Source organism: Pan troglodytes, chromosome 21, assembly GCF_028858775.2.
Source record: "Pan troglodytes isolate AG18354 chromosome 21, NHGRI_mPanTro3-v2.0_pri, whole genome shotgun sequence".
NCBI classification, from domain to species: Eukaryota; Metazoa; Chordata; class Mammalia; order Primates; family Hominidae; genus Pan; species Pan troglodytes.
In genome coordinates this window covers 47,295,435-47,321,119 of record NC_072419.2, presented here as the reverse complement: position 1 = coordinate 47,321,119, position 25,685 = coordinate 47,295,435, and the positions used below count along the sequence as shown (strand labels likewise).

Sequence of the window (25,685 nt, the reverse complement as noted above, 5' to 3'; positions counted from 1 at the left end):
ACTCTGGGTGGTAACGATTTCCTCAAATCTAAGATACTTTTTGCCTCATTTTACCATCTCTGAAAATAAGGTGCATCTAGTTGGTATAACCCCCAGGAAGGAAGAATTTGGCAAAATCAAACAAACTCACACACTCCCTCTTTAAACCCAGCAATCTCATGCCTAACAATTCAGCCTGAAAAAACACTCCAAGGTGTATCTAGAGAAATAAGTGGATGACGACAAAGTTAAGAGGCAGTATTTTAAATAAGTGACAGGGAAACAAAGGAGGCAGAATGTAGAATGGCAGATCAATGGAATAGCAAAAGGGTTAAGAAAAAAACGTTTTAGGAAACATTTGAAACTCAAAATTTCAAACGTCAATTAACATTAAAGTAACAGTTTCTATCGCATCATGATGCTCCTGTATTTAGAAACTATACAAACTCTTTATAAAGGTAATAGACATTTTCCAAATGAAGCATGTGGGCACCATTACTTCCACATCTCTTACATGATAGCAAGATTTTCTATTTTTCTGCTGTGCTGCTATTTTTCAGTAAGTGCAGTAAGGCAGTAAGATTGCTTAATTTATGGGCATTTTGGGGGAAAAAAGTCTAAGAGTAAAAATACTGAATCTAGGTTAACTGCCTCCTTGTTTCAAAGTGAAGAGTAATATAATGAGATAAAACAGCCTGGTTCCACCAGCGAACAAGATGAAATAAAAACCCTGGATCCAAGAGTGGCAGTTAGGAGTTAACATAGGCTTCCTGGAGGATGCAGTTTGAGCCAAGTCTTACTGAAAGCTAAGAGGGAGTTGGCAAGACAAAGGAAGGTGAAAGGGCATTCTTGGTGGATGTGCTACACTGCAGCAAGAAATGAGTTGCGACAGCCAGCTATTACTATCATTGCTGAAAAATTCATCCTGTCCTGAATGAGCAAAATTAAGTGAGACATACTTCTCCCAGCTAGGAAATGGGAGAGTTGACTGTTTTCAGGAGCATATTAAAAAATAAAATCCCAGAGTTATGTTTATCTCCCTAAAGTCATGTGTCCAAAACAGAGGTTTTTTTTGTTGATTTTTTGTTTAGACAGAGTCTCACTCTACTGTCCAGGCTGGAGTGCAGTGGTGCAATCTCAGCTCCCTGCAACCTCCGCCTCCCAGGTTCAAGCGATTCTCCTGCCTCAGGCTCCCGAGTAGCTGGGATTACAGGTGCATACCATCATGGCCAGCTAATTTTTGTATTTTTGTAGAGATAGGGTTTCACCATGTTTACCAGGCTGGTCTCGAACTCCTGACCTCAAGTGATCCACCTGCCTTGGCCTCCCAAAGTGCTGGGATTACAGGAGTGAGCCACCATGCCTGGTCCTTTTTTTTCTTTTAAAAAAGTTATAGATATACTCCAGCTTCTTTTAACTCTAGAGTCCTAGTTCTCTGCTTAGATAGAAAGGAAACAAAATATACAGGAATAAGAAACTCAGTATCAAATGAACCCAACAAAATTTGATCCAACTGTTAAAAAGTTCCTGAAAGCTGGCCTAAACCCAAAATGACAATGAAGCTGCAGATATGGAAACCAAGTACAAGGTCAACCCCAAGTGGCCAAATCAATGTCACATCAGGCATATATAAGATAAAAAGTTCATTCTCCATAGGGAAAACAGACAAATACACAAATTACATGAGGGGAAGAAATAACCAAGTCTGTAAAATACTTTGATAAACATGTTCAAACATGATGAGCACAAAAGACCATGACCAAACCCTAATGTGATAGAGGCACTGCAGAGCAGCACAGAGGTCCCCTTTAGGGACCTCTGAAGGAAGCTGGAGAAAGCAGACGAGTTCAACAGTGAAAAATATCTTATTCAAAATCCTTGTTCTATCACTCAGTGTATGACCTTGGGTAAAAGTCACTTAACTACTAGATCTATGAGAAGGTAGCATAAATCAGTGGTAAAGAGCTTCAAATCTCTGTCCATCATGTACTAGATACCCATGACCTTAGTAAATTTGCTTATCTTACAGATGAAGAAACTTGGGCTCAGAAAATTTCAGTGATTTTAAAGAATTTTATTTTGAAAGTCAATCAATATTTGTGTATAGTTGTAACAGAATTCCTGGCTAATCTCCAAGAAATTATAAACATGTTAACAACTGTCAATGCAGTACAACCATTCCTAAACCTTCTCCTTGATTAATTTACATAAAACTGAAGTCAGCCTACTCAATCATTTCATACAACTTAGCTCAGGTTGTATATGTGCATTTGAGGCAGCAACTATACCCATTCACAATGCCCACCGAGCCAACAACTGAGAAATGCTGTCTGATTTTCCTTCCTATACTGAGATCCAGGAAAGAAAAGCACTTATGAAAAAGGAAGTAAACTGTGGCCTACTCTAACAACCCTGGTACCCGGAAGCCTAACGAACTTACAGGTTTTAAGGAAGGCACTGTTAACGCCATAGCATTCCCCATGCAGAAGCACATATGCCTGTTTAGCTGTGGTCAGCAGGTGGCTAACAGTGTTGCCAATCTTATTCTATCTGGTGTCTCTAAACTCAATCCAAGCAAAAACATTTACTCTTTCTTAAGGGAGAAAAGGATAAGTCATCAGCACAGAATACTGACTGTTTTATCAACTATTCCATGATCTTAAAGCTTTTAGGGTAATCAGATCAGGGCAGGAAGAAGAGTCCTTTGCTGCCTTATAAGCAAAGGCAGAGAGCTTTCTGATATAAAGGAGACTCTTTGCCATGTTTTGAGCCAGTCCCCTTTACACTGCCTTTTGATGATAGATTTGAGACTTAGGGCAGCTGTATAATATGATGGGCTCCTCCTTCAAAGATAATCATCAAGTCAAGTGTATGGGGAATGGAGGTGTGGCATAGTTACACAATCAAAACCTACCTTCTCCGAAAAGACACTCACAATATAACTTCTGTCAAAGATAATCTCTGCTCTTCTCTGACATACAAATATACAACTAGCGCATAAGGAAAGTGAACACTAGAACCATTTGAGTGAACACAATGGGTGAATAAATTATTTAAAGAAAATATTTATCACCTCATTATTAAAACTCTTGTACTGGGGTAAACCCTTACATCTTCTACTTCCTCCCTGACTTTCAAACCCATATCACAACCCCAAAAGCAGAAGTTTTAAAAAAATCAACATTCTCTTTAACACTCTATACCCAGTATGTTCTAATACTTTTAAAAGAAGATGGCTTCTGTCTAGGACAGATAACAAGCTGGTCTTGAGTGATAAAAGACTGGCATCCGGGAGTGCAGTAAATATCAGGGGTGTGTGAATCTCCCAGGAACTTAATGCAAAACTAAAGGCAGTGAAAAAGCCTGAAAACTTGTCATCATTAAAAGGGGAATGGTTGAGGAGTAAAAACAAGTATTCCCCAACTGTTAGGGGAGAGGGAAGGGCATATTTCTTTTTACTCCTCAAATTCAGACTATACCAATGTTGGTCCAGTTTCAATCCAGGACACCCTGTCTGTGAGCCATCTTAATGGTGGCTGGTTTCAATTTGTAGCCTACAGAAGAGTCCTTATCACTACTTTACAGCAATTCTCAAGGAGAACATTTCTAAAATTCCAGGGCATAGTTAACAGCCTTTCAAAGTAAGCAGGACAGAGACTGTTTCTGGCTAAAGGCCCAAAGAGCTCTGGAATTCAAAAGGAAAGAAAACTGCTGGGAGGATTCAGCTGTAAAGAAACCCTTAAAAAACTGATGAATGAGGGCTGGGAGCAGTGGCTCATGCCTGTAATCCCAGCACTTTGGGAGGCCAAGGCAGGTGGATCACCTGAGTTCAGGAGTTCAAGACCAGCCTGACCAACACGGTGAAAGCCCATCTCTACTAAAAAATACAAAAATTAGCCAGGCATGGTGATGCACACCTGCAATCCCAGCTACTTGGGAGGCTGAGGCAGGAGAATCACTTGAACCCGGAGGCGGAGGTTGCAGTGAGCCAAGATCGTGCCATTGCACTCCAGCCTAAGCAACAAGAGTGAAACTCTGCCTCAACATAAAACAAAACAAAAGAATGAGAGAAGAGACTAGTAACATTTCCAATTTTTAAAGTCCACATGACCATTTATTCTCCCTAAATGTGTATTGCATATAAACAAGAATTTTTGTCATGGACCTGTTCATCATTGAAACTATGGGATTCCCCTGTTAGGGACCTCAACTTGAAAGCTAACAAAACAAACAAAAAAAACATCTCTAGCTAAGAAGATGGCAGACAAGTATAAATAGTTCTTCTGTCCTTAGGGAAGTTGGGGTTCACAATATTCATTTGTTCAAGTATTTACTGAGTGCCACTTAAGTGTTGAAATACAACTCAGCCCCAAAACTGAGTCCCTGCCCTCATCAAGTTTCATAATAAGCATAATACCCACCTGACCACGCCATCCCAACAGTAGCAGCTGCTGACTGAGTAACTTTGAAAAGGGAGAGGGAAAGGGTCCCCCTAACTGCCCAAGTTTCACTGGACTTGCCTCCATGAAGTTCCAGAATCAGCCTCTAATGTTACCGTTGCAAAAGACCCTCATAAGAAGTTACAAAGACCAAGTTCAAGACAGGGTCAAACTGAATTAAATGAAAGTTGCCAATTATTTTGCAAAGTGTGGTCTTTCTTTTCAATATTCAAAACTTGGGGAAATACCATCAGAAACTTAGAAGTGCACTGCATTAAAAGACTCAGAGTTGCTCAAAGACCCAATTTTGTTATCACCTCTGCAACACAACTTCAAATTTCTAAAACCTGTCACTACAATTTCCAAAGTGCCCAAGTGTTCAGAAGAAATGCCACAAACTGACTTAAAAACACTTCAAGAATTAGGTTCTTAAACATCAGCAGCTGTGTGAGATTAGTGGTCAGCTATTATCCTTAAAGGCTTTGCCATGGAAAAGACACACAAGAAGGAGGCTATTGGTCTACTTTACGCCTCAAACTGACACACACACAAAAGGGTTAAATGGTCAGAGAATGTTTTCTCTTCCAGGCCACTTCCGCATTTAAATTTCTTTTATGGCTTTACAACACCACAATTACCTTAATCTGTCTCTCCACAACCCCTTCCTGTCTTATTTTACAACCTTCTCTCTTTACCTTAATCTGTCTCTCCACAACCACTGTCTTATTTTACAGCCTTCTTTCCCATCCCACTCCTTCCATTATGGTCCTTAAATTCAAGTTCATCTTCTTGTCTTCCTCTGGTTCTCATTTCCAGGGACCAATTAATTATATTTAAAAATCAAAAAAATAATTCAGACTTCAGTGATAGGACCGACAAACTGTCTTTCAGAGAAGTATGTTACTTGATCTACAAGAAGGTCTTCTGATCTGGAGATTCTAGGCGCAATCAGAGCCAGAACAGACTGTTCATTGTTTTATTATTATGCCAAAAACTAAGTGACAGATTTAAAAGTCAATTTCACTTTCTAATAGTAAGAAGACATGCTTAGAGCAACTCCTTTAATGCAATGTCCTGGTGGGGTTTTAGATAACTTATTTCTCAGCTTTGGGTCTCAGTTTTCTGATCTATAAAATGACCTTTATTGACCCCCTTATGTCTGGTCACATGAATTCTATGAATTTTAAAAATTGTCTTGGCCCATGTGGATTTAGGTAAAAGGAAAATTTTAAATGCTTGAGTGCAGTGGTTCTCAAGTATTCCTGTGTATAAGCCCTGGTACTTGGAATCATCCTCAGATATTTTAACACAAGCTCTCCAGGTAACTATAATCCACTGTCCAGACCCATATTTTGAAGAAACCCTGCATTATTATTTCTTATTCCTGAGTCTTCTGAGCAATATTAATACCAAATACGAGCCACCTACAAAAATTCATGTGCTGCTGATTTTATTTTCAGTTTCTATTCCAATTGGGTCTCTCTGTTCCTTTAAAAGGCAGGCATGTGCTGAGTTAGCCTCTGGGGAATTTTTTTTTTTTTTTTAATTTATAGCCTAGACTATTGAGTCTCTACAATTGAGGAAGAAAGAGGTTGTTCTCACCTGCTACTCTTCCAACCCCTATTTGAAAGGAAGAAGGAAAAGCTACTTAAGGGGTGGCACAGCTACTCTAACTTAGATAATAAGGAGGGGGTTAGTCAAGCTCTTTAAAATAGAAGTTTTCTTCGTTGTCTGGACACTAATGGGTGGAGTCATGCTTAGACAGAGACAGGTAACTAAGACCTGCCAGTGGGGCTCAGATGCCTTTGGGAGCTAGAGGCTACGTACCAAGAGTCCTGGTGAGCTTCCTGTGATACACACAAGCACATTCAATCAGGTCAGCAAACTTTTTCTGTGAAGGGCCAGGTACTAAATACACCTTGTAGCCCATTCAAGTTCCACTGCAAGTATTCAATTCTGCCACAGTAGCACAAAAACTACCACAGATTACATGTAAATGAATGAGCATGGCCACATTCTAGTGAACTTTATTTATGGACACTGGAATTTGTATTTCAAATGATTTTCCTGTGTCATGAAGTAATACTCTCCTTTCAATTTTTTTCCTCCAACTACATTCTGAGAAATGTGTCATTAGGCGATTTTGTCATGCAAAAATCATAGTGTGCTTACACAAACCTAGATGGTATAGCCTACTACCGCCTAGGCTATATGGTATAGCCTGTTGCTCCTAGGCTACAAACCTGTACAGCATGTTACAGTACTGTAGGAAACTGTAACACAGTGTTAAGTATTTGTGTATCTGAACGTATCTACAACACAGAAAAGGGGCAGTAAAAATACCACCTTCTATCTTATGGGACCATCATTATATAAGTGGTCTATTGTTCACAGAAATCTTGTTATGTGGCACATGCCTAAATTTAAAAATACAAAACCATTCTTAGTTCGTGGACCACACAAAAGCAGGTGTAGTTTGCAGAACACTGCGCTAGTACTAACTAGAAAGTATCCGCAATGTCTCCTGTAGAAAGGTGTCTTACTCAAGCTCAGGGTCTAAATGAAGAATATCCTCCCTGACTTACCTACAACTCCCGTCTAACACACCTCAGCTTTCTGCTAACTTGTTCTCGTCTCTCTTCTCTCCCTGCACACAGCTCATGAATGGCCAATCAACTTGACTTGAAAGTGGTTAAAATCTACCTCACTCTGCAAAACTAAGTGAGTCACATGAGAACTCTGAAGAGAGGCCAATGACTGGCCCACTGCTAATTCTGCTTCTTAAGCAGCAAGCTGGTTAAATTTGTTATTTATCCCCCTTGAAGTGGGAACAACATCATACTTGTTCACAAAATGCTAACCACCTCTGATGAAATTCCTTAGTAAATAAGCAGACTTCAGGAACCCTTATAAAATAAGGTTTCTAGTTAATCCTTAGTTAACAAAAAGATCCTTTTTCTTGAATACTCAAATAGGTTTTACTGATTTCTGGAACAACTGGGTCCAAGCACAAGCTGAACTGCTAAAAAATAAACTATCCAGGGGTCTTTGCTGCAAAGGCAAGCAAGCTTCCCTTAATAGGGAAAGAATTACATTAAAGTGCAGCAGAGCCTGCATTTAGTCTGTTAAGGACACATCATAAGTGAAGAGATGGGAGCCCCCAGTCTGATGGGTAATTCCACCACAGCCCAGAATTCTCAGGAGGCAACTAAGTCACCCCAGGTCCCCCTTTACCTTGTTTTGTATCACAACTAAGAACTCAGGCTGTGGCATGAGGTAGGCCTAGATTAGCCTCCCTGCTCTGTGGCTTAGTTATAACTATATAGCCTTGAGCTAGTTACTTTACTTAAACCGTGAGATTCAATTTCTTCAAAAGTAAACTGGCCCAGTGAACATTACTGGAAATAGTAATGTTAACTACCTCAGGATTGATAAATGAAAGCTTAGAATTCTTAAGACGCTGCCTAGGGCATTAAAAATGTTCAAATATCAGCTATTTATTTCATTCCTATTCATTTTCTCCTTGCATCCCACGAAAACTGATCACAACTTGAAGCTAAACCTGGAGGAATCTGGATCTATTCCCAGTCCTTAAGCAATTTACTCAAGTTGGTATCTAAGACCTTATATGACAGTGGTCCTCACAGTGGTCAAAGCTACAATCCGATTTTGTTCCATCAGACTAATATATGTCTAGCTAACTGTGAGCCAGATTACTTATAAGATGCAGCCTACACTGGTCATGAGCATGCAAGTGAGAAGATAACCCCAGATGGCATACAGCAGCTGAGTTCTGATCTGCTTTTACTATAAGCAACACCTTGCATGAATTAGCCTCTTGGGTGCTATTTGGTAGTCTACAATCTTTGATTCTCTACCACTTATAGTAGGATATTGACTTATTACTGATAACAATTTAACAAATAGAAATAAATTACCTTCTTGTTATAGGCAACACGCTAGAAACTTACAATTTCAAATGAAGTTGTGGGATAAAACTAACCATTTTAAAGGCTACTAATCCATAAAGGTGTACATAAATATAAGTTCATCTGTTTTGTCAACTACGCAACAGACATAACCTACCTCATAGGGTTGCTGAGATAAAATGAGAACTTACTTCATCCAAAGGACCTGAAATTTTCACCTGTTTAGCTCTAAGGGGTCAAATAAAACGTACAACTGCCTGAACTTCCAACTGCTTTGGTAAACACAACTTTACTTACCAGTTGTAAGTCCTCTTAGGACTTACAATGTCAGTCAGGATAAAACAATGTAGACATACTGAAGGAAGGCTGTTATTCAAACTCATAACACATCAAATTCACATGTGTCTTTGGATTTTTAAATTCCAAGAGCCCCAATCACTCATATTCCAAGCAGAATCTAAACCACAATCTCTTGGGTCTTACCTAAATTTTATCTAGAGCTGTCCAATATGGTAGCCACTATTGGCTAGTTTATATTTAAAATAAAATAAAATAAAATAAAATAAAATAATTAAGTTCTTTGGTCCCACTTACCATATATTTCAAGGGGGCTCAAAACCTCATATAGGCCAGGTGCAGTGGCTCATGCTTGTAATCCCAGCACTTTGGGAGGCTGAGGCAGGTGGATCACTAGAGGCCAGGAGTTTGACACAAACCTGGTCAACATGGCAAAACCCCGTCTCTACTAAATACAAAAAAACTGGCTGAGTGTGGTGGCCCACGCCTGTAATCCTAGCTATCGGGAGGCTGAGGGTCGAATCACCTGAGCCTGGGAGGCAGAGGCTGCAGTAAGCTGAGATCGCGCCACTGCACTCCAGCCTGAATGACAGAGCAAGACTCTTGTCTCTCTCTCTCTCTCTCTCACTCACACACACACACACACACACACACACACACACACCTCATATGGCTAACAGCTACCATATTGGACAGCACAAATATAGGACATTTCCAACATGACAAAAAGTTCTACTGGATGAAATTATCCAGGAAAATACTCTGCTTCCTAGCACTCTCCACTCTGCCTATTGCAGCCCAGTCAAGGACTTTTCCCTACATGGCACTGCACTATTCTGTGTGGTTCCCAGGCCTGGCTAAGCTGGCTATCTCAAAGCAGCCTGCTTCTGCACAGAACCTCTGGAGAATCAGGCCCTCAATGAACACCTGCCCAGAAAACATTTCAACTGAAGTTATTAGTCTGCCGAAGCATAAGACAAAACTGAGATAGAGCAATTATTTTAAGCTTCAGGAGCAGGGCAAACAAATCCCATTTTTACTAACTACCTTTGTTCTCTTAATAGAAGACAACACTGGAATTTTTTTTACTTATCTCTGAAAGTAATTAACTAGTACAAGACCCTTAAGATGGGCAATTGCATTTCTTTTTTTCTTTTTTTTGAGAAGGAGTTTTGCTCTTGTTGCCCTGCTGGAGTGCAATGGCATGATCTTGGCTCACTGCAACCTCCGCCTGCCGGGTTCAAGCAATTCTCCTGCCTCAGCCTCCCGAGTAGCTGGGATTACAGGTGTCTGCCACCACGCCTGGCTAATTTTGTATTTTTAGTAGAGATGGGGTTTCTCCATGTTGGTCAGGCTGGTCTCAAACTCCCGACCTCAGGTGATCCGCCTGCCTCGGCCTCCCAAAGTGCTGGGATTACAGGCGTGAGCCACCACGCCCGGCTGGGCACTTGCATTTCATATACTGCTCTATAACAAGTCACATTTTCACAAGGACATCCCTGCACTACAAATGCATCTTCTTTCCCAAGAGGCAGAACTTAAAAGGGAAAAAGGACTTGTCTAACCTGAAAATGTATCTTCTCAGGCCAGCTCAATTAGGGCAGGCCCATTCCTGTAGGCTTGTCCTCCTTTGCTTCCATTAAGGAACCCTTAATGCCTGGGAAGAGTGAGAGTGACTACAAACCTCTGGCCTACGTGCGGATCCACAGCTCAGCCTAAACTGCCTTTGTTTCCAATGGTCAGGGGCCTCCAAACACACTAAGACCATACCTTGTCTGGCCATAAAGATTTTAAGTGTGCTGACACATTGTTTCATGTATCCTATTACTAATTCAACCAAGGGACCTTCTTTGTCTAGACAATTCTCACTGACAGGGCTTGAAATGCGCAGGCCATTCTCTGGGCCACTAGCTGTAGAAAGAATAAGACTGAACACACCTCTCCTACTGAGGTGGCATATATTCAGTAGAAATACAAGAAACCTTTCTGGTGTTAATCATATAACTGCTCCTTAAATTTTTTTATACTCCAGAAGATCCTCCCCCGATTATGAATTACTCCAACTTCACAACTGTAAGAAAGCACAAGTAATGAACCCCATCCATGGTTCCCTGTGAAAGAACAAGGAATACTGCTTAAGAGGTTGAATTACTACAAAACTGGTATCTTGCTCTATTCTATTGGTTCTGAAACTTCAGTGCACATCTGATCACCTGGCAGACACTCATTAAAACCCAAATGGTTAAGACCCTACTCCCAGAGTTTAAGAGTCAGTAGGTATGGGTGAGGCCCAAGAATCTGCATGTCCAACAAGTTTTCAAACAATGCAGTTCTGCTGATCAGGAAACCACACATTGAGAACCACAGATGACACCTGAACAATATGTATTTGAAATGCTTGAGTCCACTTACATGAGGGTTTTCTTTCTCCTCTGCTACTCCTGAGACAGCAAGACCAAACTCTCCTCTTCCCCCTCAGCCTACTCAACAAGACAATGAGGATGAAGGCTTTTATGATGATCCATTTTCACTTAATGGTAAATATATTTTCTCTTCCTTATGATTTTCTTAATATTTCCTTTTCTCTAGCTTACTTTATTGTGAGATCATAGTATATAATACATATAACATACAAAATGTGTGTTAATTGACTGTTTCTGTTATCAGTAAGGCTTCTGGTCAACAGTAGGCTATTTGTTAAGTTTTCGAGGAGTCAAAAGTTATAACTCGAATTTTTGACTGCATAGGAGTCAGCATCCCTAACCCTCGTGTTGTTCAAGTGTCAACTATACTGCTTTATTCAAATGCTTCCATTTCAATCAGTACCATCAGGAGCTGAAGTCCCCAACTAATTTAATCTAAAGGCAGTGAGCTCCACAGACTGGATTTTCAGTATTCCACTAAATTATTCCACTTATTTTCTAAAGTCCTGATTTAACCATCCTAGTATTAGTATGAAAACAAACCCTGCTCATTGTGCTCTGCTTGTCACCCAATCTGAAAAAGTAACATCAGAATTAAATGGCTTGTTAAACACTGAAGTAGGAGAAAGGATTAGGATTCTGACACACAGTAAAACAGCTGCAAAGGCAGTTAACTATATCTGCTATTTGGTAAATGCTCACTGAAAGGTAGAAACTATAACTTAGAGTGAAGTATCAAGCTTTTATAAACATATATTAAAAAATACTGTTCTGGTCCTTTAAAAATATCCTGTAATCTTGGCTGGGCGCGGTGGCTCACTACTGTAATCTAAGCACTTTGGGAGGCTGAGGCAGCCGGATCACTTGAGGCCAGAAGTTTGGGACCATCCTGGCCAACATGGCAAAATTCCGTCTCCACTAAAAATACAAAAATTAGCCAGGTGTGGTGGTGGTGTGCCTGTAATCCCAGGTACTCAGGAGGATGAGGCAGGAGAATCGCTTGAACCCAGGAGGCGGGGGTTGCAGCAAGCCCAGATCGTGTCACTGCACCCCAGCCTGGGCGACAAAGGGAGACTCTGTCTCCAAATAATAATAATAATAATAATAACCATCACCATCATCATCATCATCATCATCATCATCATCCTGTAAGCTTTATACCTTAACCTGTGGAGTATCGTAATTGAATGAAGTAAAATATAGATCTTTAGCCAAATAAGATAGTAAAGTTCAGATAGATCAACTTCTCCAAAGGAGGTTATGGGTCACCTGCATTAGTCAGAATCATTTGGGATTGTTGAAGATACATTAAAAATGCAGATTTTCAGTACCTTCCACTATAGAATCAACTTCAAGGTGTACGAGTAGGAATATGTATTTTCACCAATCATCCCCAGGTGACTTTTAGGCATATCAGCTTGAGAACAACAAGGAAAACTTACTGTTAAGCTCTCAAAAGTCTCTCACTTGATCTTCAACCAGCTGGGGGGGAGAAAGGAGTTTGCACTTCACAACTGAAACATTTGGTAAAAGCATCTGTATTGACCATACAGGATGAAACAGTGCTCTTAATTTTTTTTTTTTTTTTGAGACAGGGTCTCGTTCTGGGGCACAGTGGGGCAAACATGGCTCCCTGCAGCCTCAACCTCCTAGGCTCAACTGATCCTCCTTCCTCAGCCTCCCAAGTAGCTGGGACTGTAGGTGCACACCACCATGCTTGGCTAATTTTTGTTATTTTTTTGTAGAGACGGGGTCCCGACATGTTGCCCAGGCTGCTTTAGAACTCCTGGACTAAAGCAATTCACCCACTTTGGCCTCCCAAAGTGCTGGCCACTTCTTAATAAGGAAAACACATAAATACAGACTACTACAGAATGAAATATTAGAAGAGGATAACAAAAGCTCAATGCAAGTCAGAGAAAAGTGGTTACACTTCTGGCTTGGGGTTACGTGGTAATGCAGGCAGACTTCCCTAGAAAGGAAATGGAGTATCTGTGACTATGCCATCAATACTCAAACAGGCTCTGAGATGTTTAGAACTCTCAAGGAGTTCACAATACCTAGTGCCTTCCTAAAAATATGTAGTAAAATGGAGAAGTATTGAGTATACCTAGCTAAACCTTATCAAATTCTAAAGACTAAGAGGCATTCATTCATTCCAGGGTATAAGAAATACTACTTAAACAGAACCTAACATGGTCTTTTTTTTTTTTTTTTTGAGACGATGCCTCGCTCTCTCCCAGGCTGAAGTGCAGTGGTGCCATCTCGGCTCATTGCAACCTCTGCCTCCCAGGTTCAAGTGATTCTCCTGCTTCAGCCTCCTGAGTATCTAGGACTACAGGCATGCGCCACCAGGCCCAGCTAATTTTTTGTATTTTTAGTAGAGATGAGGTTTTATTAAAAATCAAATTTCCAATAAATGTACTTCTTAGGGACTTCTCAGTGTTGGGTGCCTGGCCCTGGAGCACTTGTGGTTTGGAAATCAAGTGTAACAAGCCAGTAGTTATAAAGACTAACCAATTTGTGTTCCTTCTCCTCCCTTTCCTCTCCCGGTTAAGTGGAAGCATTAAAAATTAAGAAATAGATCCTGAGCCACAATCAATTCCTAAGAAGCTACTGTTTCTTCATTTCTGGTATTAAATAGTAAGAACTACTTACATTGCATCCATTCCTGCAAAAATGCACTGATTGTATGATTAAGGCACAGTAAGTCTAACATTTTGTCCCGATCACTTTTCTAGTATTCAAACCACTGTAAGTAATACCACTATGTACTCTGCATCTTTCTCTGAAGAGCTTTAACAGCTTTTATGTATTACCCATATCAAGATACTTCATGGATTAGGAAGGGGCAATAATATTTCAATAGTTTCATAAAATTAGTTTCCCAGGACTTCAAGTAGAGTTTATTCTCTAAGATTTTAGTTCTTCAAATATGTGAAGATGGTGATTTTAAATACTTTATTTCAATCAATTCAGTTCAAGGATTTAAATTATTTCAAATACTTGAATTAGCTATTGTCACATGATTTCTCACACAGAATGTGACCATCTCTAGCCATTCTGACAACCTACCTGCTCAGGAAATGTGAAAACTATTTTTCTTTTTTTTTTGAGATGGAGTCTCGCTCTGACACCCAGGCTGGAGTGCAGTGGCGCAATCTCGGCTCATTGCAAGCTCCGCCTCCTGGGTTCACGCCATTCTCCTGCCTCAGCCTCCCAAGTAGCTGGACTACAGGCGCCCGCCACCACGCCCGGCTAGTTTTTTGTATTTTTAGTAGAGACGGGGTTTCGCTGTGTTAGCCAGCATGGTCTCGATCTCCTGACCTCGTGATCCGCCCGCCTCGGCCTCCTAAAATGGTGGAATTACAGGCATGAGCCACTACCGAGCCCAGCTGAAAACTATTTTTCTAAAATTCATGCAACATGGATGTCTGATACAAAAAGATAACAGGAAATAAATACACAGAACTTAATCTTTTTGCCTATTTCAGGCAAAAAAGTTTAATGGGTATATAGGTATACAAAAAAAACCATTTTTTGTAACATTTTAAGAAATAAGAGTTTGGAAATCTTTGGAAATCCAAGGTCCTAGGTCTCCAATTTCTTTAAGGGGGGAAAAACTCACGATTAGGACTAAATGGAGACGTCACTCTCTTGCACTGATAGTGAAATATTAACTGCCAGAAAGTACCTCCAGTCCCCATTCATGTTGTATGACAGCAGCCTTTGTACTGAGGCCTAATGAAAAATCTCAACAGAGGAAGTGACTGTATATACCTACAACGTACTAATTTCAAAGTTCATCCTGATAGGCATGTGGGTTTGTCTTGTTCATCTGTGTCTAGTCACAATATTCACTTTCTGAATGTTTGTATGAATGAATATGGCAACTTAAACTTTTCCATTTACAATTAAACGTGAAAATTTTAGCTTCCTAAGTAGATGCCAAATATTGCACCATCCCAAGTGTGAAAGAAGAAAGTTAATCACTGCCAAAGATGATGATGATTTTTTTTTTTTTTTTTTTTGAGACAGGGTCTCACTCTGTTGCCCAAAATGGGGTAGGTACAGTGGCATGCTCACAGCTCACTGCAACCTCCACCTCCCGGGGCTTAAGCAATCCTTCCACCTCAGCCTTCTAAGTAGCTGGGACTACAGGCATGCACCAACACACCTGGCTAATTTTTGTATTTTTTTTGTTGAGACGGGTTTTTCCCATGTTGCCCAGGCTGATCTTGAACTCCTGGGCTCAAGTGATCTGCCCATCTCGGCCTCCCAAAGTGCTGGGATTATAGGCGTGAGCCTCCAGGCCTGCCCCAAAGATTTTTAATCCACAGTTTAAGGTATGAGAAACAAACAAAGTGGTGTGTATGCAGCAAGTCTTGTCACTGGACAACTGAAGTTGCCGCAAAGTCAAAGCAAGTCAGTACCCTCCTGAGCCAGCCTTTCTATGATTTACAGCAATAGTATCATACTCAATGCTCCCTAGTAACCCCTCCAGCTTGGTTAAAATTTCACGATAGATATATGTGCAAATTTAAAGAAATTAAAGATGTTCCCTTTGTACAAAAGACTAATAAAGCAATTTCTGAAAAAGGTGTTGTTGTTGTTGTTGTTGTTTTTTAGCATTGGCAAGGAACTAAAAATTCTGTTCTAAGCTTCACCTTTCATAAAGTAATCCTCTCATGCTCTTTAATCCTCAATGTTGTAAGGTAAGTATTAAACCTACTTTATAGGTGAAGAACTAAGGCTCTGATATTAACTTGTTCAAAGACCTAGCCATTGAGCAGAAGCTCAAGAACTCGAATTTAAATTCCCTTTAAGTCTCTATTATGGGGTGGTGGGGATGTAGAGGGGGTTGGAGGCCGGGAGACTATTCGCATTCTGTATCAGAGGAAAACGAAAGAAAAAGAGACCAAAGCTTTGAAGACTTTTAAATCCAACCCTATTGTGGGCACATTCCTTGTATACTGAGGGCAATGGAGCTACAGAGCATTAACAAATACTCATCTTCCCAGATTTTTTTCCCCATATTTTATGAGCTATATTTTTCCTGATATGTTTATCTTTGAAGACTCTTTAAAATTAGGCCCTATTCCATAATTTCTATACAACAAAATTATGTCCTCCTGCCTACTTTTAATTGAATGTAAGTCTGCGCCTGTTGTGATGCTTCTGTGATAATCCTTTTGCTGAATGGCGTAAGATCTCTACTAAGATCCATTTGGCTTAAATCTAATGAACACTAGTGAACACATCCTTAAATGACTTTTGTTTATTTCCTTTAAGTAACACTTCCAAAATAACAAATTCAAGGCAATTCAATATTCAGTATTAGCTAGACTTATGAGCCATTACTGAAATTTCTACTGACTTTATCAAATTTTTTCATGGAATCTCCCAAATGCCTATACTCACGCATAACTGTTAACATGGCATTTGGTACTAAATTCTCACACATAAGCTTTATTATATTATTTAAGGTATTCTTATTCCCAAGAATTACTATTTCAAAGAAAACCAAGTTGGTCACTTTAAGCAACTATTTGAATAAATGAAAAACTGAAGTAATTCTCAGGTGCTTTGAGAGTTCTCTGTTTAATTTAAAAATGTTTTGGGGGAGAAGTAAAATATGGCCTTTGAAAAAATATGCTGACACAAGACATATTGAATTTTGTGGTTTTAAAAAATTAACAAATAATGAACTTGGCATTTTATTAAATGCATCGAAAAGGGTCAAGTTATTTTTAATAGAAAATCCATAATTCTATTAAATGGTTGAGAAATTAGTCACATCAATAGACTTCTTTCATTTCTGAGCCCATCTTCTGTACTGCTACAAGTTCCTTTGGCAATGACCACTTTGCTGTAAACATTCTTAGAAAAGTAGGAATTAGGCTTGGCACGGTGGCTCATGCCTGTAATCCCAGCACTTTGGGAGGCCGAGGCTGGTGGATCACGAGGTCAGGAGATCGAGACCATCCTGGCTAACACGGTGAAACCCCGTATCTACTAAAAATACAAAAAATTAGCCAGGCGTGGTGGCGGGCGCCTGTAGTCCCAGCAACTTAGGAGGCTAAGGTAGGAGAATGGCGTGAACCCGGGAGGCGGAGCTTGCAGTGAGCCGAGATCGCGCCACTGCACTCCAGCCTGGGTAGCAGAGTGAGACTCCATCTCAAAAAAAAAAAAAAAAAAAAGAAAGAAAAGTAGGAACTAGATATACAATTGGCTCCTTCTTAGCCCAAACCTAGATATGAAGACACCTTTTACTTTACAGTGACCGCTTTGTAACTGGAAGACATCAGTGTAGGCTCTGCTGATTCAATTAGGTAAAGACTCAACAACACTAGTTACATGTTACAATTCACTGTGTAAATGTCAAGAAGATTTAAAACTTTAACAGGGAATACCAATGAAAGACAGACTCCCCAACATCAATCACTATTTCAAACCTAACATTCAAAATAAAGATCCAGTTGAGAATAGAGGCTGTCTCATCAAAGTTTACATTTTACAATGAGGACAGAGAGGCACCTTCACATACTTATCTAATTCTCAACAGTTTGTGAAACATAAATATTATCCTTGCTTATGGATAAGAAAACAAGGTTCAGTGGTCAGATCATGTTTCATAGGAAGAACAGGGACTTATCTAGATTTTTCGGAATCCTACACCAATTTTCTATTTTACCACAGCTGTCTCCTCACACCCCCACTCTTCCCCTAGACCTAACATTCCACATACAAAGGGTCCAAGCTATCTCTAACAGCAGATAATCAAGGGCAGGTTCTGACATCTGTACTAGAAGCTTACCAATTACAGCCTGAGTGGGGTTTCCAGAATCTGGACCAAGGTAGCATGTTATCAAAAAGGGGACATGAAAAGGCATAAAGGGTAAAAAGAAAAAAACGTTTCCTTTCCTGGTCTCTGGTTCTCCCCATAAGCCTATGCAATCTATACTATCTTTATTCAATTCAGATTTAATGCATATAAAAATGTGGTGCCTAATAAGTTTTCAAAATTAGTTCCCTTCATCCCACTTCTGCTGCTTGGCAAGAGCTCACATAGTCAACTACAAGGAAAAAAAGGGGCTACCTTACTGGAGTCAGGTTAAGTAAAAGGTCTTAGCCAATGAGATCCACAAATGACAATGATCCTGAAGCCTCCTAGATTAGTCTCCTGCACAATCAGTAATATACCTACAAAGCTTTATAAATCTGGGCATTCATACATATATGATAGCAAGATTAACATTTGGACTTCTACTAAGGGGCAAAAGGGTGTATTATTCTGGTGGAGGACTAACCTTCAACAAAGAACTTTTTTTCTATAAACTCCAACAGCCAAGAAAAGTCCTAGGCATCTATCTTTGCTAGCGTGTGCTAAGAAAAACAATATAAAGAATAATGGGACCACAAGCTGGCTGGGTCGGTTTCATTCTTAAAATATAGGAAAACGTCAGAATACCCAGGGATCTGTTAAATTCTTTTCCCAACATCATCATTTACAACAACAAATACAGGAGATCTGAAGTCCCTAAAAATGCTGATTGCTTTAACATCTTTTGTTGGAGCTTACCTAGGTGTTTCTTAGGAATGCTAATGAACTGTGTTCTTTAGGCTCCTTGAATCCACAGAAACGAAAATGTTAATTTCAAAGGCTCAGAGGGGAATTAATTGCCTGGTAGAGATGCCTCCCCACCCCAAATCTGATGGGAAGGGTAGAAGGGAGATGGTAAATTAAAACATTTATTACACATTTCAGAAAAATTTAGCAGACAGGTAAGTGAGTGAAACTAGAAGCTTAAGACAACAAATGAAAAATGAATACCTACCAAAAAGAAATTAAGGGTTGGGCACAGTGGCTCATGCCCAGCACTTTGAGAGGCTGAGGTGGGCAGGCTGCTTGAGCCCAGGGGTTCAAGACCAGCCTGGGCAACATGGCGAGAAACCTCGTCTCTACAAAAAATGCAAAAATTAGCCCAGCGTGGTGACATGCACCTGTAGTTCCAGCTACTTGGGAGGGTGAGGTAGGAGGATCGCTTGAGCCCAGGAGGCAGAGGTTGCAGTGAGCTGCAATCACACTACTGGGCTCCAGCCTGGGCAACAAACAGAAACCCTGTCTGCCCCCCACCCCGCCCAAAAAAAAAGTAAAGGAAAGAAGTTAAAATTAAAAGTTGCCTACCTCCCTTGGAATTTCTTTCTTTACTAAACGTTAAGAGACATAAATGGCACACATAAAGACAGTTAATACAAACTTTGACACAGATAGCCAAAGTTGATATTACGATCTATATACTCCAGAGATATGCATGAGATACCAGTAACATCACTTCTCTCCCAGTTTGAAAAATATCTAGGATCTTTCCTATACACACAGAAAATGTTCAACAATATCTATTTACTATTAAATCATTTCAGCAAACTATCAGCCATTTCTCATAACGCCACCAAAATACCATCAATATCTAACAGACATTCCTCTACAAGCTTCCCCGCAACCCCCAATCAAACTTTGTCCACCCTGCCCTCATTTACATCCCTCTCCACCCTTCCCAGGCCCTATGCTATCAACACAGCACATACTGTCCACATCTAGATAGGCAGGTGGCAGGGAGGGTGGGGGTTGGCAAAATGCTAATTATTCCAACCCTGGCCTCTATTTTAGATTTTCTACTGCAGCTATTGGCCTGGAGCCATGGGGATGGAAAGCTGCTGCTCAAACTTGAGATGTATGAGGCATGGAAATAGGGAGAAAAGACAGTTCCAAATATTACTACTCGAAGTTTAAACACAATGTGAAAGCTTCCTTTAAACACAATACCCATTCGCCTCTTAAGGACTAGTTTGGAAGTCTCTAAACTTTTTACCTTAAGAAATCCATGTGTCAACTGTTTGCCTAAATGCCCTTATTATCCAAAGTTAATGGTTTCAAAATAATTAAGGGATAGTCAGATAATCTAAACCATATAACACAGAAAATTCACTCAACTGACTCTCACGTCCACATCCAATATATTTTACTATTCTTTCAAGAGGGTTTTTTTTTTTTTAAACCTCCAGGTCCAATGTCAAAATACTCATTTCAAACATTTCCACAGCTTCATTCAAACTAATTACATTTGAATTCATTTTCCCAAGCGAACACAGTTTACTGGAGTTCGACACAGTTTCACATGGGAAAGATGCAATCCCTCACAAAACACACTTCTGAGGAAACGACTTTGGATTTGAAGAATATCAGTTTTACTTTGCACCAAAAAGATGGCAAAAGGCAAAAGTTGATAATGATGTGTCATATAAATAAATATGCATTCATGTCCAACTAATATGAAATAACATGGTTTTAGTATAATCTGAAATCTTCTAAAATGATATGTATTCAGAAAGCACAACAATCATTTTCCATACCATTAGCAGCAGGGGACAACTGTTACTATATAATTAATATACAACAAAGCTGTATATTAGAAGGCAAACATTTTTTTGCACCTCCCCACCCCACACATGCACTGAAAACAAGCAAAACAAAAAAACCTCACAGCCCAATTTTGGAATATAAACTTTAAGACATGTTATTTAATAATCTGAACAAACTAATGAATGTCTTTCCAACTCTCTCAATTCCCCATCTTTATGCTGACAGCAAGGGGAAAAAGTCAGACTCAATTCCTTTTTTTTTTTTTTTTTTTTTTGCTGCTATTGGTTAAAATGAGATTTGGGGACTGACCTTGGTTTCCTATTTTCCATTTTACTCTATCTACTGAACCAAAGAAAAGCAGGAGTTGGTGACCGTTACTGCTAGCTGTATTATTTAGTTTGCACCTTTCAAGCCACAACGTATTTCTGATTCTTTTAGTGATGCCTGGATTTTCTTGTTTTTACTGGAAACATCCAATCCGAGCCTAAAATTTGTTTGTGAGATCTGATATGCTGGTAAACTAAAAAAACACATATTGACAAGCAACTTTCTTTTATGTCAAAGCATAGTATAAAAATCCTAGCGGCTCACTAATTCTAAAAAGGTGCCTCAAGGAGTCCAGTTGCAATGTAAGGGAAGAAAACCACCCTGGAGCATAATGCTTAAGTATTTCCTGATTGAGTCTGAGGATGCTGCAGATTTCATTTGGCGGTACCATCACTTTTCTGTTTTAAAAATGTAGTGGCAATTTTCAGATAGCCACATCATCAGCTATCTGAAATCCCCCCACCGCAATCAGCTATGCTACCGCCCATCCCAACCCATACCCAACAGACAGAAGTACAACTATCTATTAGCATCAGAAACAATTCATATTTAATTACCTTCATCCAATTTGATTCCATTAAGCCAACCAGAATCAGCACAAGATGATGTCAAACCATGATCCTATATATCACTTCTTAGACTAAAGACTGATGGAGCCAAGTATTGTGCTTTGCTAAGGGGGCCAAATGGGGGAGAACTCCCTATCTCCATAGCAGACAGGCAAAAACTTCAAGACCTCTGAAACAGCAGAAGAATCGCTAACACTTTAACCTGGTATTACCATTATCAATTCTACAGATAGCTACGCAGCCTGTACAGTACTGTAATAATGACTCAGCCCCACTACAGTTAGTTCTACCAATACTTAGGAAGTCTTTTCACTTAGACTTAGATATGGTTTCTGCTCCAAATTCCTAACTCACTGTCAACATTTTAAATATAAATAACAGAGTCTCCCAGCAGTTGAGTATGGGTCAGAATGTTCTAAATTACATGCAAAGAGCTACAATTTTAAATATTGCGAAGAATGAGCTCCAAAGTGGGGGGATGGGGGGGAATCTTTTATATCTTAGGGGATGAGGGCAGGCAAAATGAGAGACGTTTGATTTTAATATATGAACTTATACAGTTAATCTGTAAGATGGGTTAGGCCCTCTTAAAATCACGCTTAAACAATCTCTTAATACAAAGTTCAATAATGACATGTCTGGGCATAATTAAACATTGATTTCTACTTTTTTAAAAGTGTTTTTCATGGTTACATAAATCAATCACTGGTTAACAATGTATTACTTGACATAGCAAGCATAGTTACCAACACCACATCTTCCAGACAATATTCACAAAGAATAATTACACCAATGTCAGAACTTTATGGTGGCAGATTCTCTTCAAAAAGCATGTTTAGATAAAAAGCAAATGACAAATTATCAAATCCTTCCTTCTCTCCTTTTTCAGCTCTGTAAGAAAATAGAGATTTGTGGCTTTTTATTTTTTCATGCTAGTATCACATAGTATCACTCTAGCATAGTGGCTCAGCTCATGGGATTTAGAGTGGCCATCTCACAGCCCTTGGGCAAGCTACTAAATACACTGAAGCCTCAGTTTCCTCATCTACAAAACAGAAATAACAGGACCTAACTCACAAGAGTCCTTCCAAGGATTACATTTAATTAGATGATCCATGGAAAGAGCTGAGATTCATGCCTGGCAGTAAGTATTCAATAAATATTAGCTATTATTGCTATTAAATGTGAGCCAACACATTCTAAAAGTCAACATACGCAGATTACTTCAGCCTCTATAAAAATGTCAGTAAAGATCAATAACCTAGCCAGCTCACAATCATTCACGTGACTTAGGTGAGAACCATGTAAGTTAACTTTCTCACAAGAAAGGGCTAAACTTTGTTTCATTACTTACATTACCTACTCAGCCCAGCCTGACAGCCAAAAGAACACATTGTATATTAAAGATCCCACCTTCCTCTAGCAAGGTCAAAAGGACTTCTTACATCCTCACCTGCACATCCTTTCTTTGCTCCTGTATCCCAAAGAAACATGTCTATACTGTGGCTTTCTAAACTGCAGGCCTCACCTCCTCCCTCTTTTAAAATCGTGATAGGTTGGTTAAATGTACGTAAGAAACACTCCAACCCCTGACAATTCTCTGCGCCCAGTCTTCCACAACCCCTAGCTCAGAAGTCACCTCCTCTGAGAAATTTCCCCACCCTCAGACAAAATTAACTCCCCTATACCTCAAAGCATTTTGGGTACACATATGCCCCAGTAGTTACCTTATAATTAACTAATTATGTCTCCCCCAATAGACTGAATTGAGAGCAAGGGAGTGTTATGGTTACAGGATCAGCTCTAGCACCAAGCACAGTGGTTGGCACATATCTGGCGCTCAAGAAATGCCATACTTTAAACCAGATTCTCTCCTGGCTGAGTACCATCTCCTGCTGGATGCCCCACTTCAAACTCTGAACATAAGGTTGCTCTCAGTAGAGCAGGCTAACATGATGGACTGCTGATTACGACATTAGAAAACCTACTCATCAACTTCTCCCATTGGAGAGGTTCCCGGAACCCAAACTCAATTGAGCAGGATTATGTACCATCAAAATCAGTGGGAATTCCCAGCACACTACAGAAGGTAACTTCTCCTTCAACAGGGTTGTTCGAAAGCCTGCAAGGATGAGCTTTTTATTGGAGGACTCTTCCCTGGGTAGTAACTGAAGTGGAAATGCAGTAAGAATAAATGCCTTGATTTGGCTGAAAAGGGTTCAAAAACATAAAGAATTGGAAAAAAAAAAAGCCAGTTCTTGATTCCTGAAAAACAGTGGCTCGTGAAAAAGAATGAACAGGAAGCAGGGGTGGGTACTGGACACTCTTTGCTTCAATAAATAAAATCTTTTTTTCCTCCTTACAACCCAAACGAAAAGGCCAACACACCAGGTCCACAAGAGATGCTCAACAATCTTTCCTTCCAACAAGTACACTAAACTGCGTTTCCAGAAAAACACTGCATTGGGAACCTCGACCACAATGAAAAGTTCCAGTGACTAACATAATTTTTAAAAAATCCAACATTTACATTGGGTGACCCACAGAGAACTTGCAAACTTTCTTTAGGGGGGTACTGCTACCTTTGCAAAGAACGTAACTTGGGAAAAACAACCTGGAAATATAAAGAACTCCACAAAGGGTGGCTTTAGTTTTAGAGCCATAATTCCTATCATAAACAGCCTATCAAAAAAAAAATTAACAGTTGCTTAAGGAAATCTTTCATTCTGGAAGCAGAAAAGGAAACAAACATGAAGCATAAAGGGAATAACCCCCAAAATAAAGTTTAAAAAATAACAGTTCAGTCCCCCAGCCTTCCCTCTCTGGTGAAGTATGTGATTTATACGGCTGTGCTCTGCAGAAAGCTCATTCTGGGCAGCTCAAGGAAAGAGCCGAGGGAGGGAGAGAAAGAGACACAGGCACAGAAAGGAGAGGAGAGAGAAAAAGAAAATGGCGCAGAGACTAAGTCCCGACCGTCGACAAGGCGACTTTCCCGGGAGGAATCCCGGCCCGGAAAGACCGCCCGAGGCCCGGTGGCGGACGACATGGGGTCTCCGTTGTCCCCTCTTGGGAGGGCCGGGATCTGGGGGAGCTGGGGTCCCCGGAAAGGGGGTCAAGAGGCGGCCCGATGGGAACAATGGGGCCGGTGAGCGAGGAGCCGGGACTTAGTCTCTGGGACGCCATGTCTGTCCTCTGCCCGGCACCGGCAGGGCGCGGGGGAGGCGGCCGGCGGCTGGGGGGCCCCGGAGTCGGGGCAGGGGGCACACTCACCATTCAATCGGAAATCCGCTTCGATCTGGAAAAAGAAAAGGAGAGAATATCAAACAACAGCCACTTTAACCCCTCCGGCGGCGAGCGCGCGCGGCCGGGGGCCTGGCCCACCCTGCGCCCCCAGGGAGGACGGGGCCCCGGGGGTGGCCACAGAGGGCAGCCATCCCCGCCTCGAACTGTAACTTCGCGGCCCTCGCTCGCGGCCTAGCGAGCCGATCTACTCCGGCAGGCGGCCCCTCACCGGGGGCTCCGGCCTGTCAAAGCTGCTGGGCCGGGGCTGGGGTCCGGGCCTGCGCCGGGGGTCGCGGGACGGCCAGGCCGGGGTCCGGGGCCGCCAGGGTCAGGCCGGGCCGTACCTGGGAATCGTTGTGGAGGTGGTCCCCACTCATGTCGGCCCGGAGGGACGAGCGCGGCGGCAGGCGAGGCGGCGTGGGGGAGACGCAGACGGCGAACCGGCCTGTGCGGGCGGACGGGGACCCCGGAGGGTCGAGGAGGCGCAGGTAAGCGGCGGTGACTGTGGGCCCGAGACTCCAGAAACGGTGAGGCTGCTACCACGGCGGCGACGCTGCCTGACTGCCGGGCGGGCGGCGAGAACAGACCCCAGCAGTTGTGTAACAGCCTAAGTTCGCATTTGGGCTCACTGCGCCTGCGCGGCCGCTTTTAAACAACACGTCGGCGACGTCAGCGCTTGCGGAAAGAGGCAGAGGGTTGCGGCCCGCCCCCTCGCGGTTCGCCAGACGGACCTGGCTTTGCATCGCAAGCCCCGCCTCCGGACCGTGCGCGCTCCGCTGTGATTTGCATAAGGAGCCGACTCCTCCCACGGCGTCCCACCCCAAGCAGCCTCCCCTTCCTCTCCAGACGCCTTTTCTCGGAACCCCAGCCCCTCTGCTAGGCAGTGCGCAGGCGCCACCCGGGCGCCGCCTCCGGACCAGGGCTGGCCGCGCAGCCACGTGGTGGGCCTTTAAAGGCCGCGGCGGGACCCAACAATCTTGGGCAGAGCTGGTATCCGGCGTCCGCATCTCCTTGGA

The 25,685-nt window shown here is 41.4% G+C and overlaps 1 protein-coding gene across 2 annotated transcripts in view; it reads right to left on the bottom strand.

Moving 5' to 3' along the window:
• The window catches only part of TOP1 (DNA topoisomerase I), a 96,087-nt gene extending 70,685 nt beyond the window's left edge, over window positions 1–25,402 (bottom strand). Inside the window, exons 1-2 of one of the 2 annotated variants that reach the window (XM_514649.7) lie at window positions 25,014–25,402; window positions 24,658–24,682 (exon numbers count right to left, since the gene is read on the bottom strand). In XM_514649.7, the coding sequence (XP_514649.2) occupies window positions 24,658–24,682; window positions 25,014–25,046 (58 nt within the window). In that variant the 5' untranslated portion in view covers window positions 25,047–25,402. The remainder of the gene's footprint in view (window positions 1–24,657; window positions 24,683–25,013) is intronic. The other variant, XM_063802509.1, reaches the window with a different exon arrangement.
• Between the last annotated feature and the right edge of the window lie 283 nt (window positions 25,403–25,685).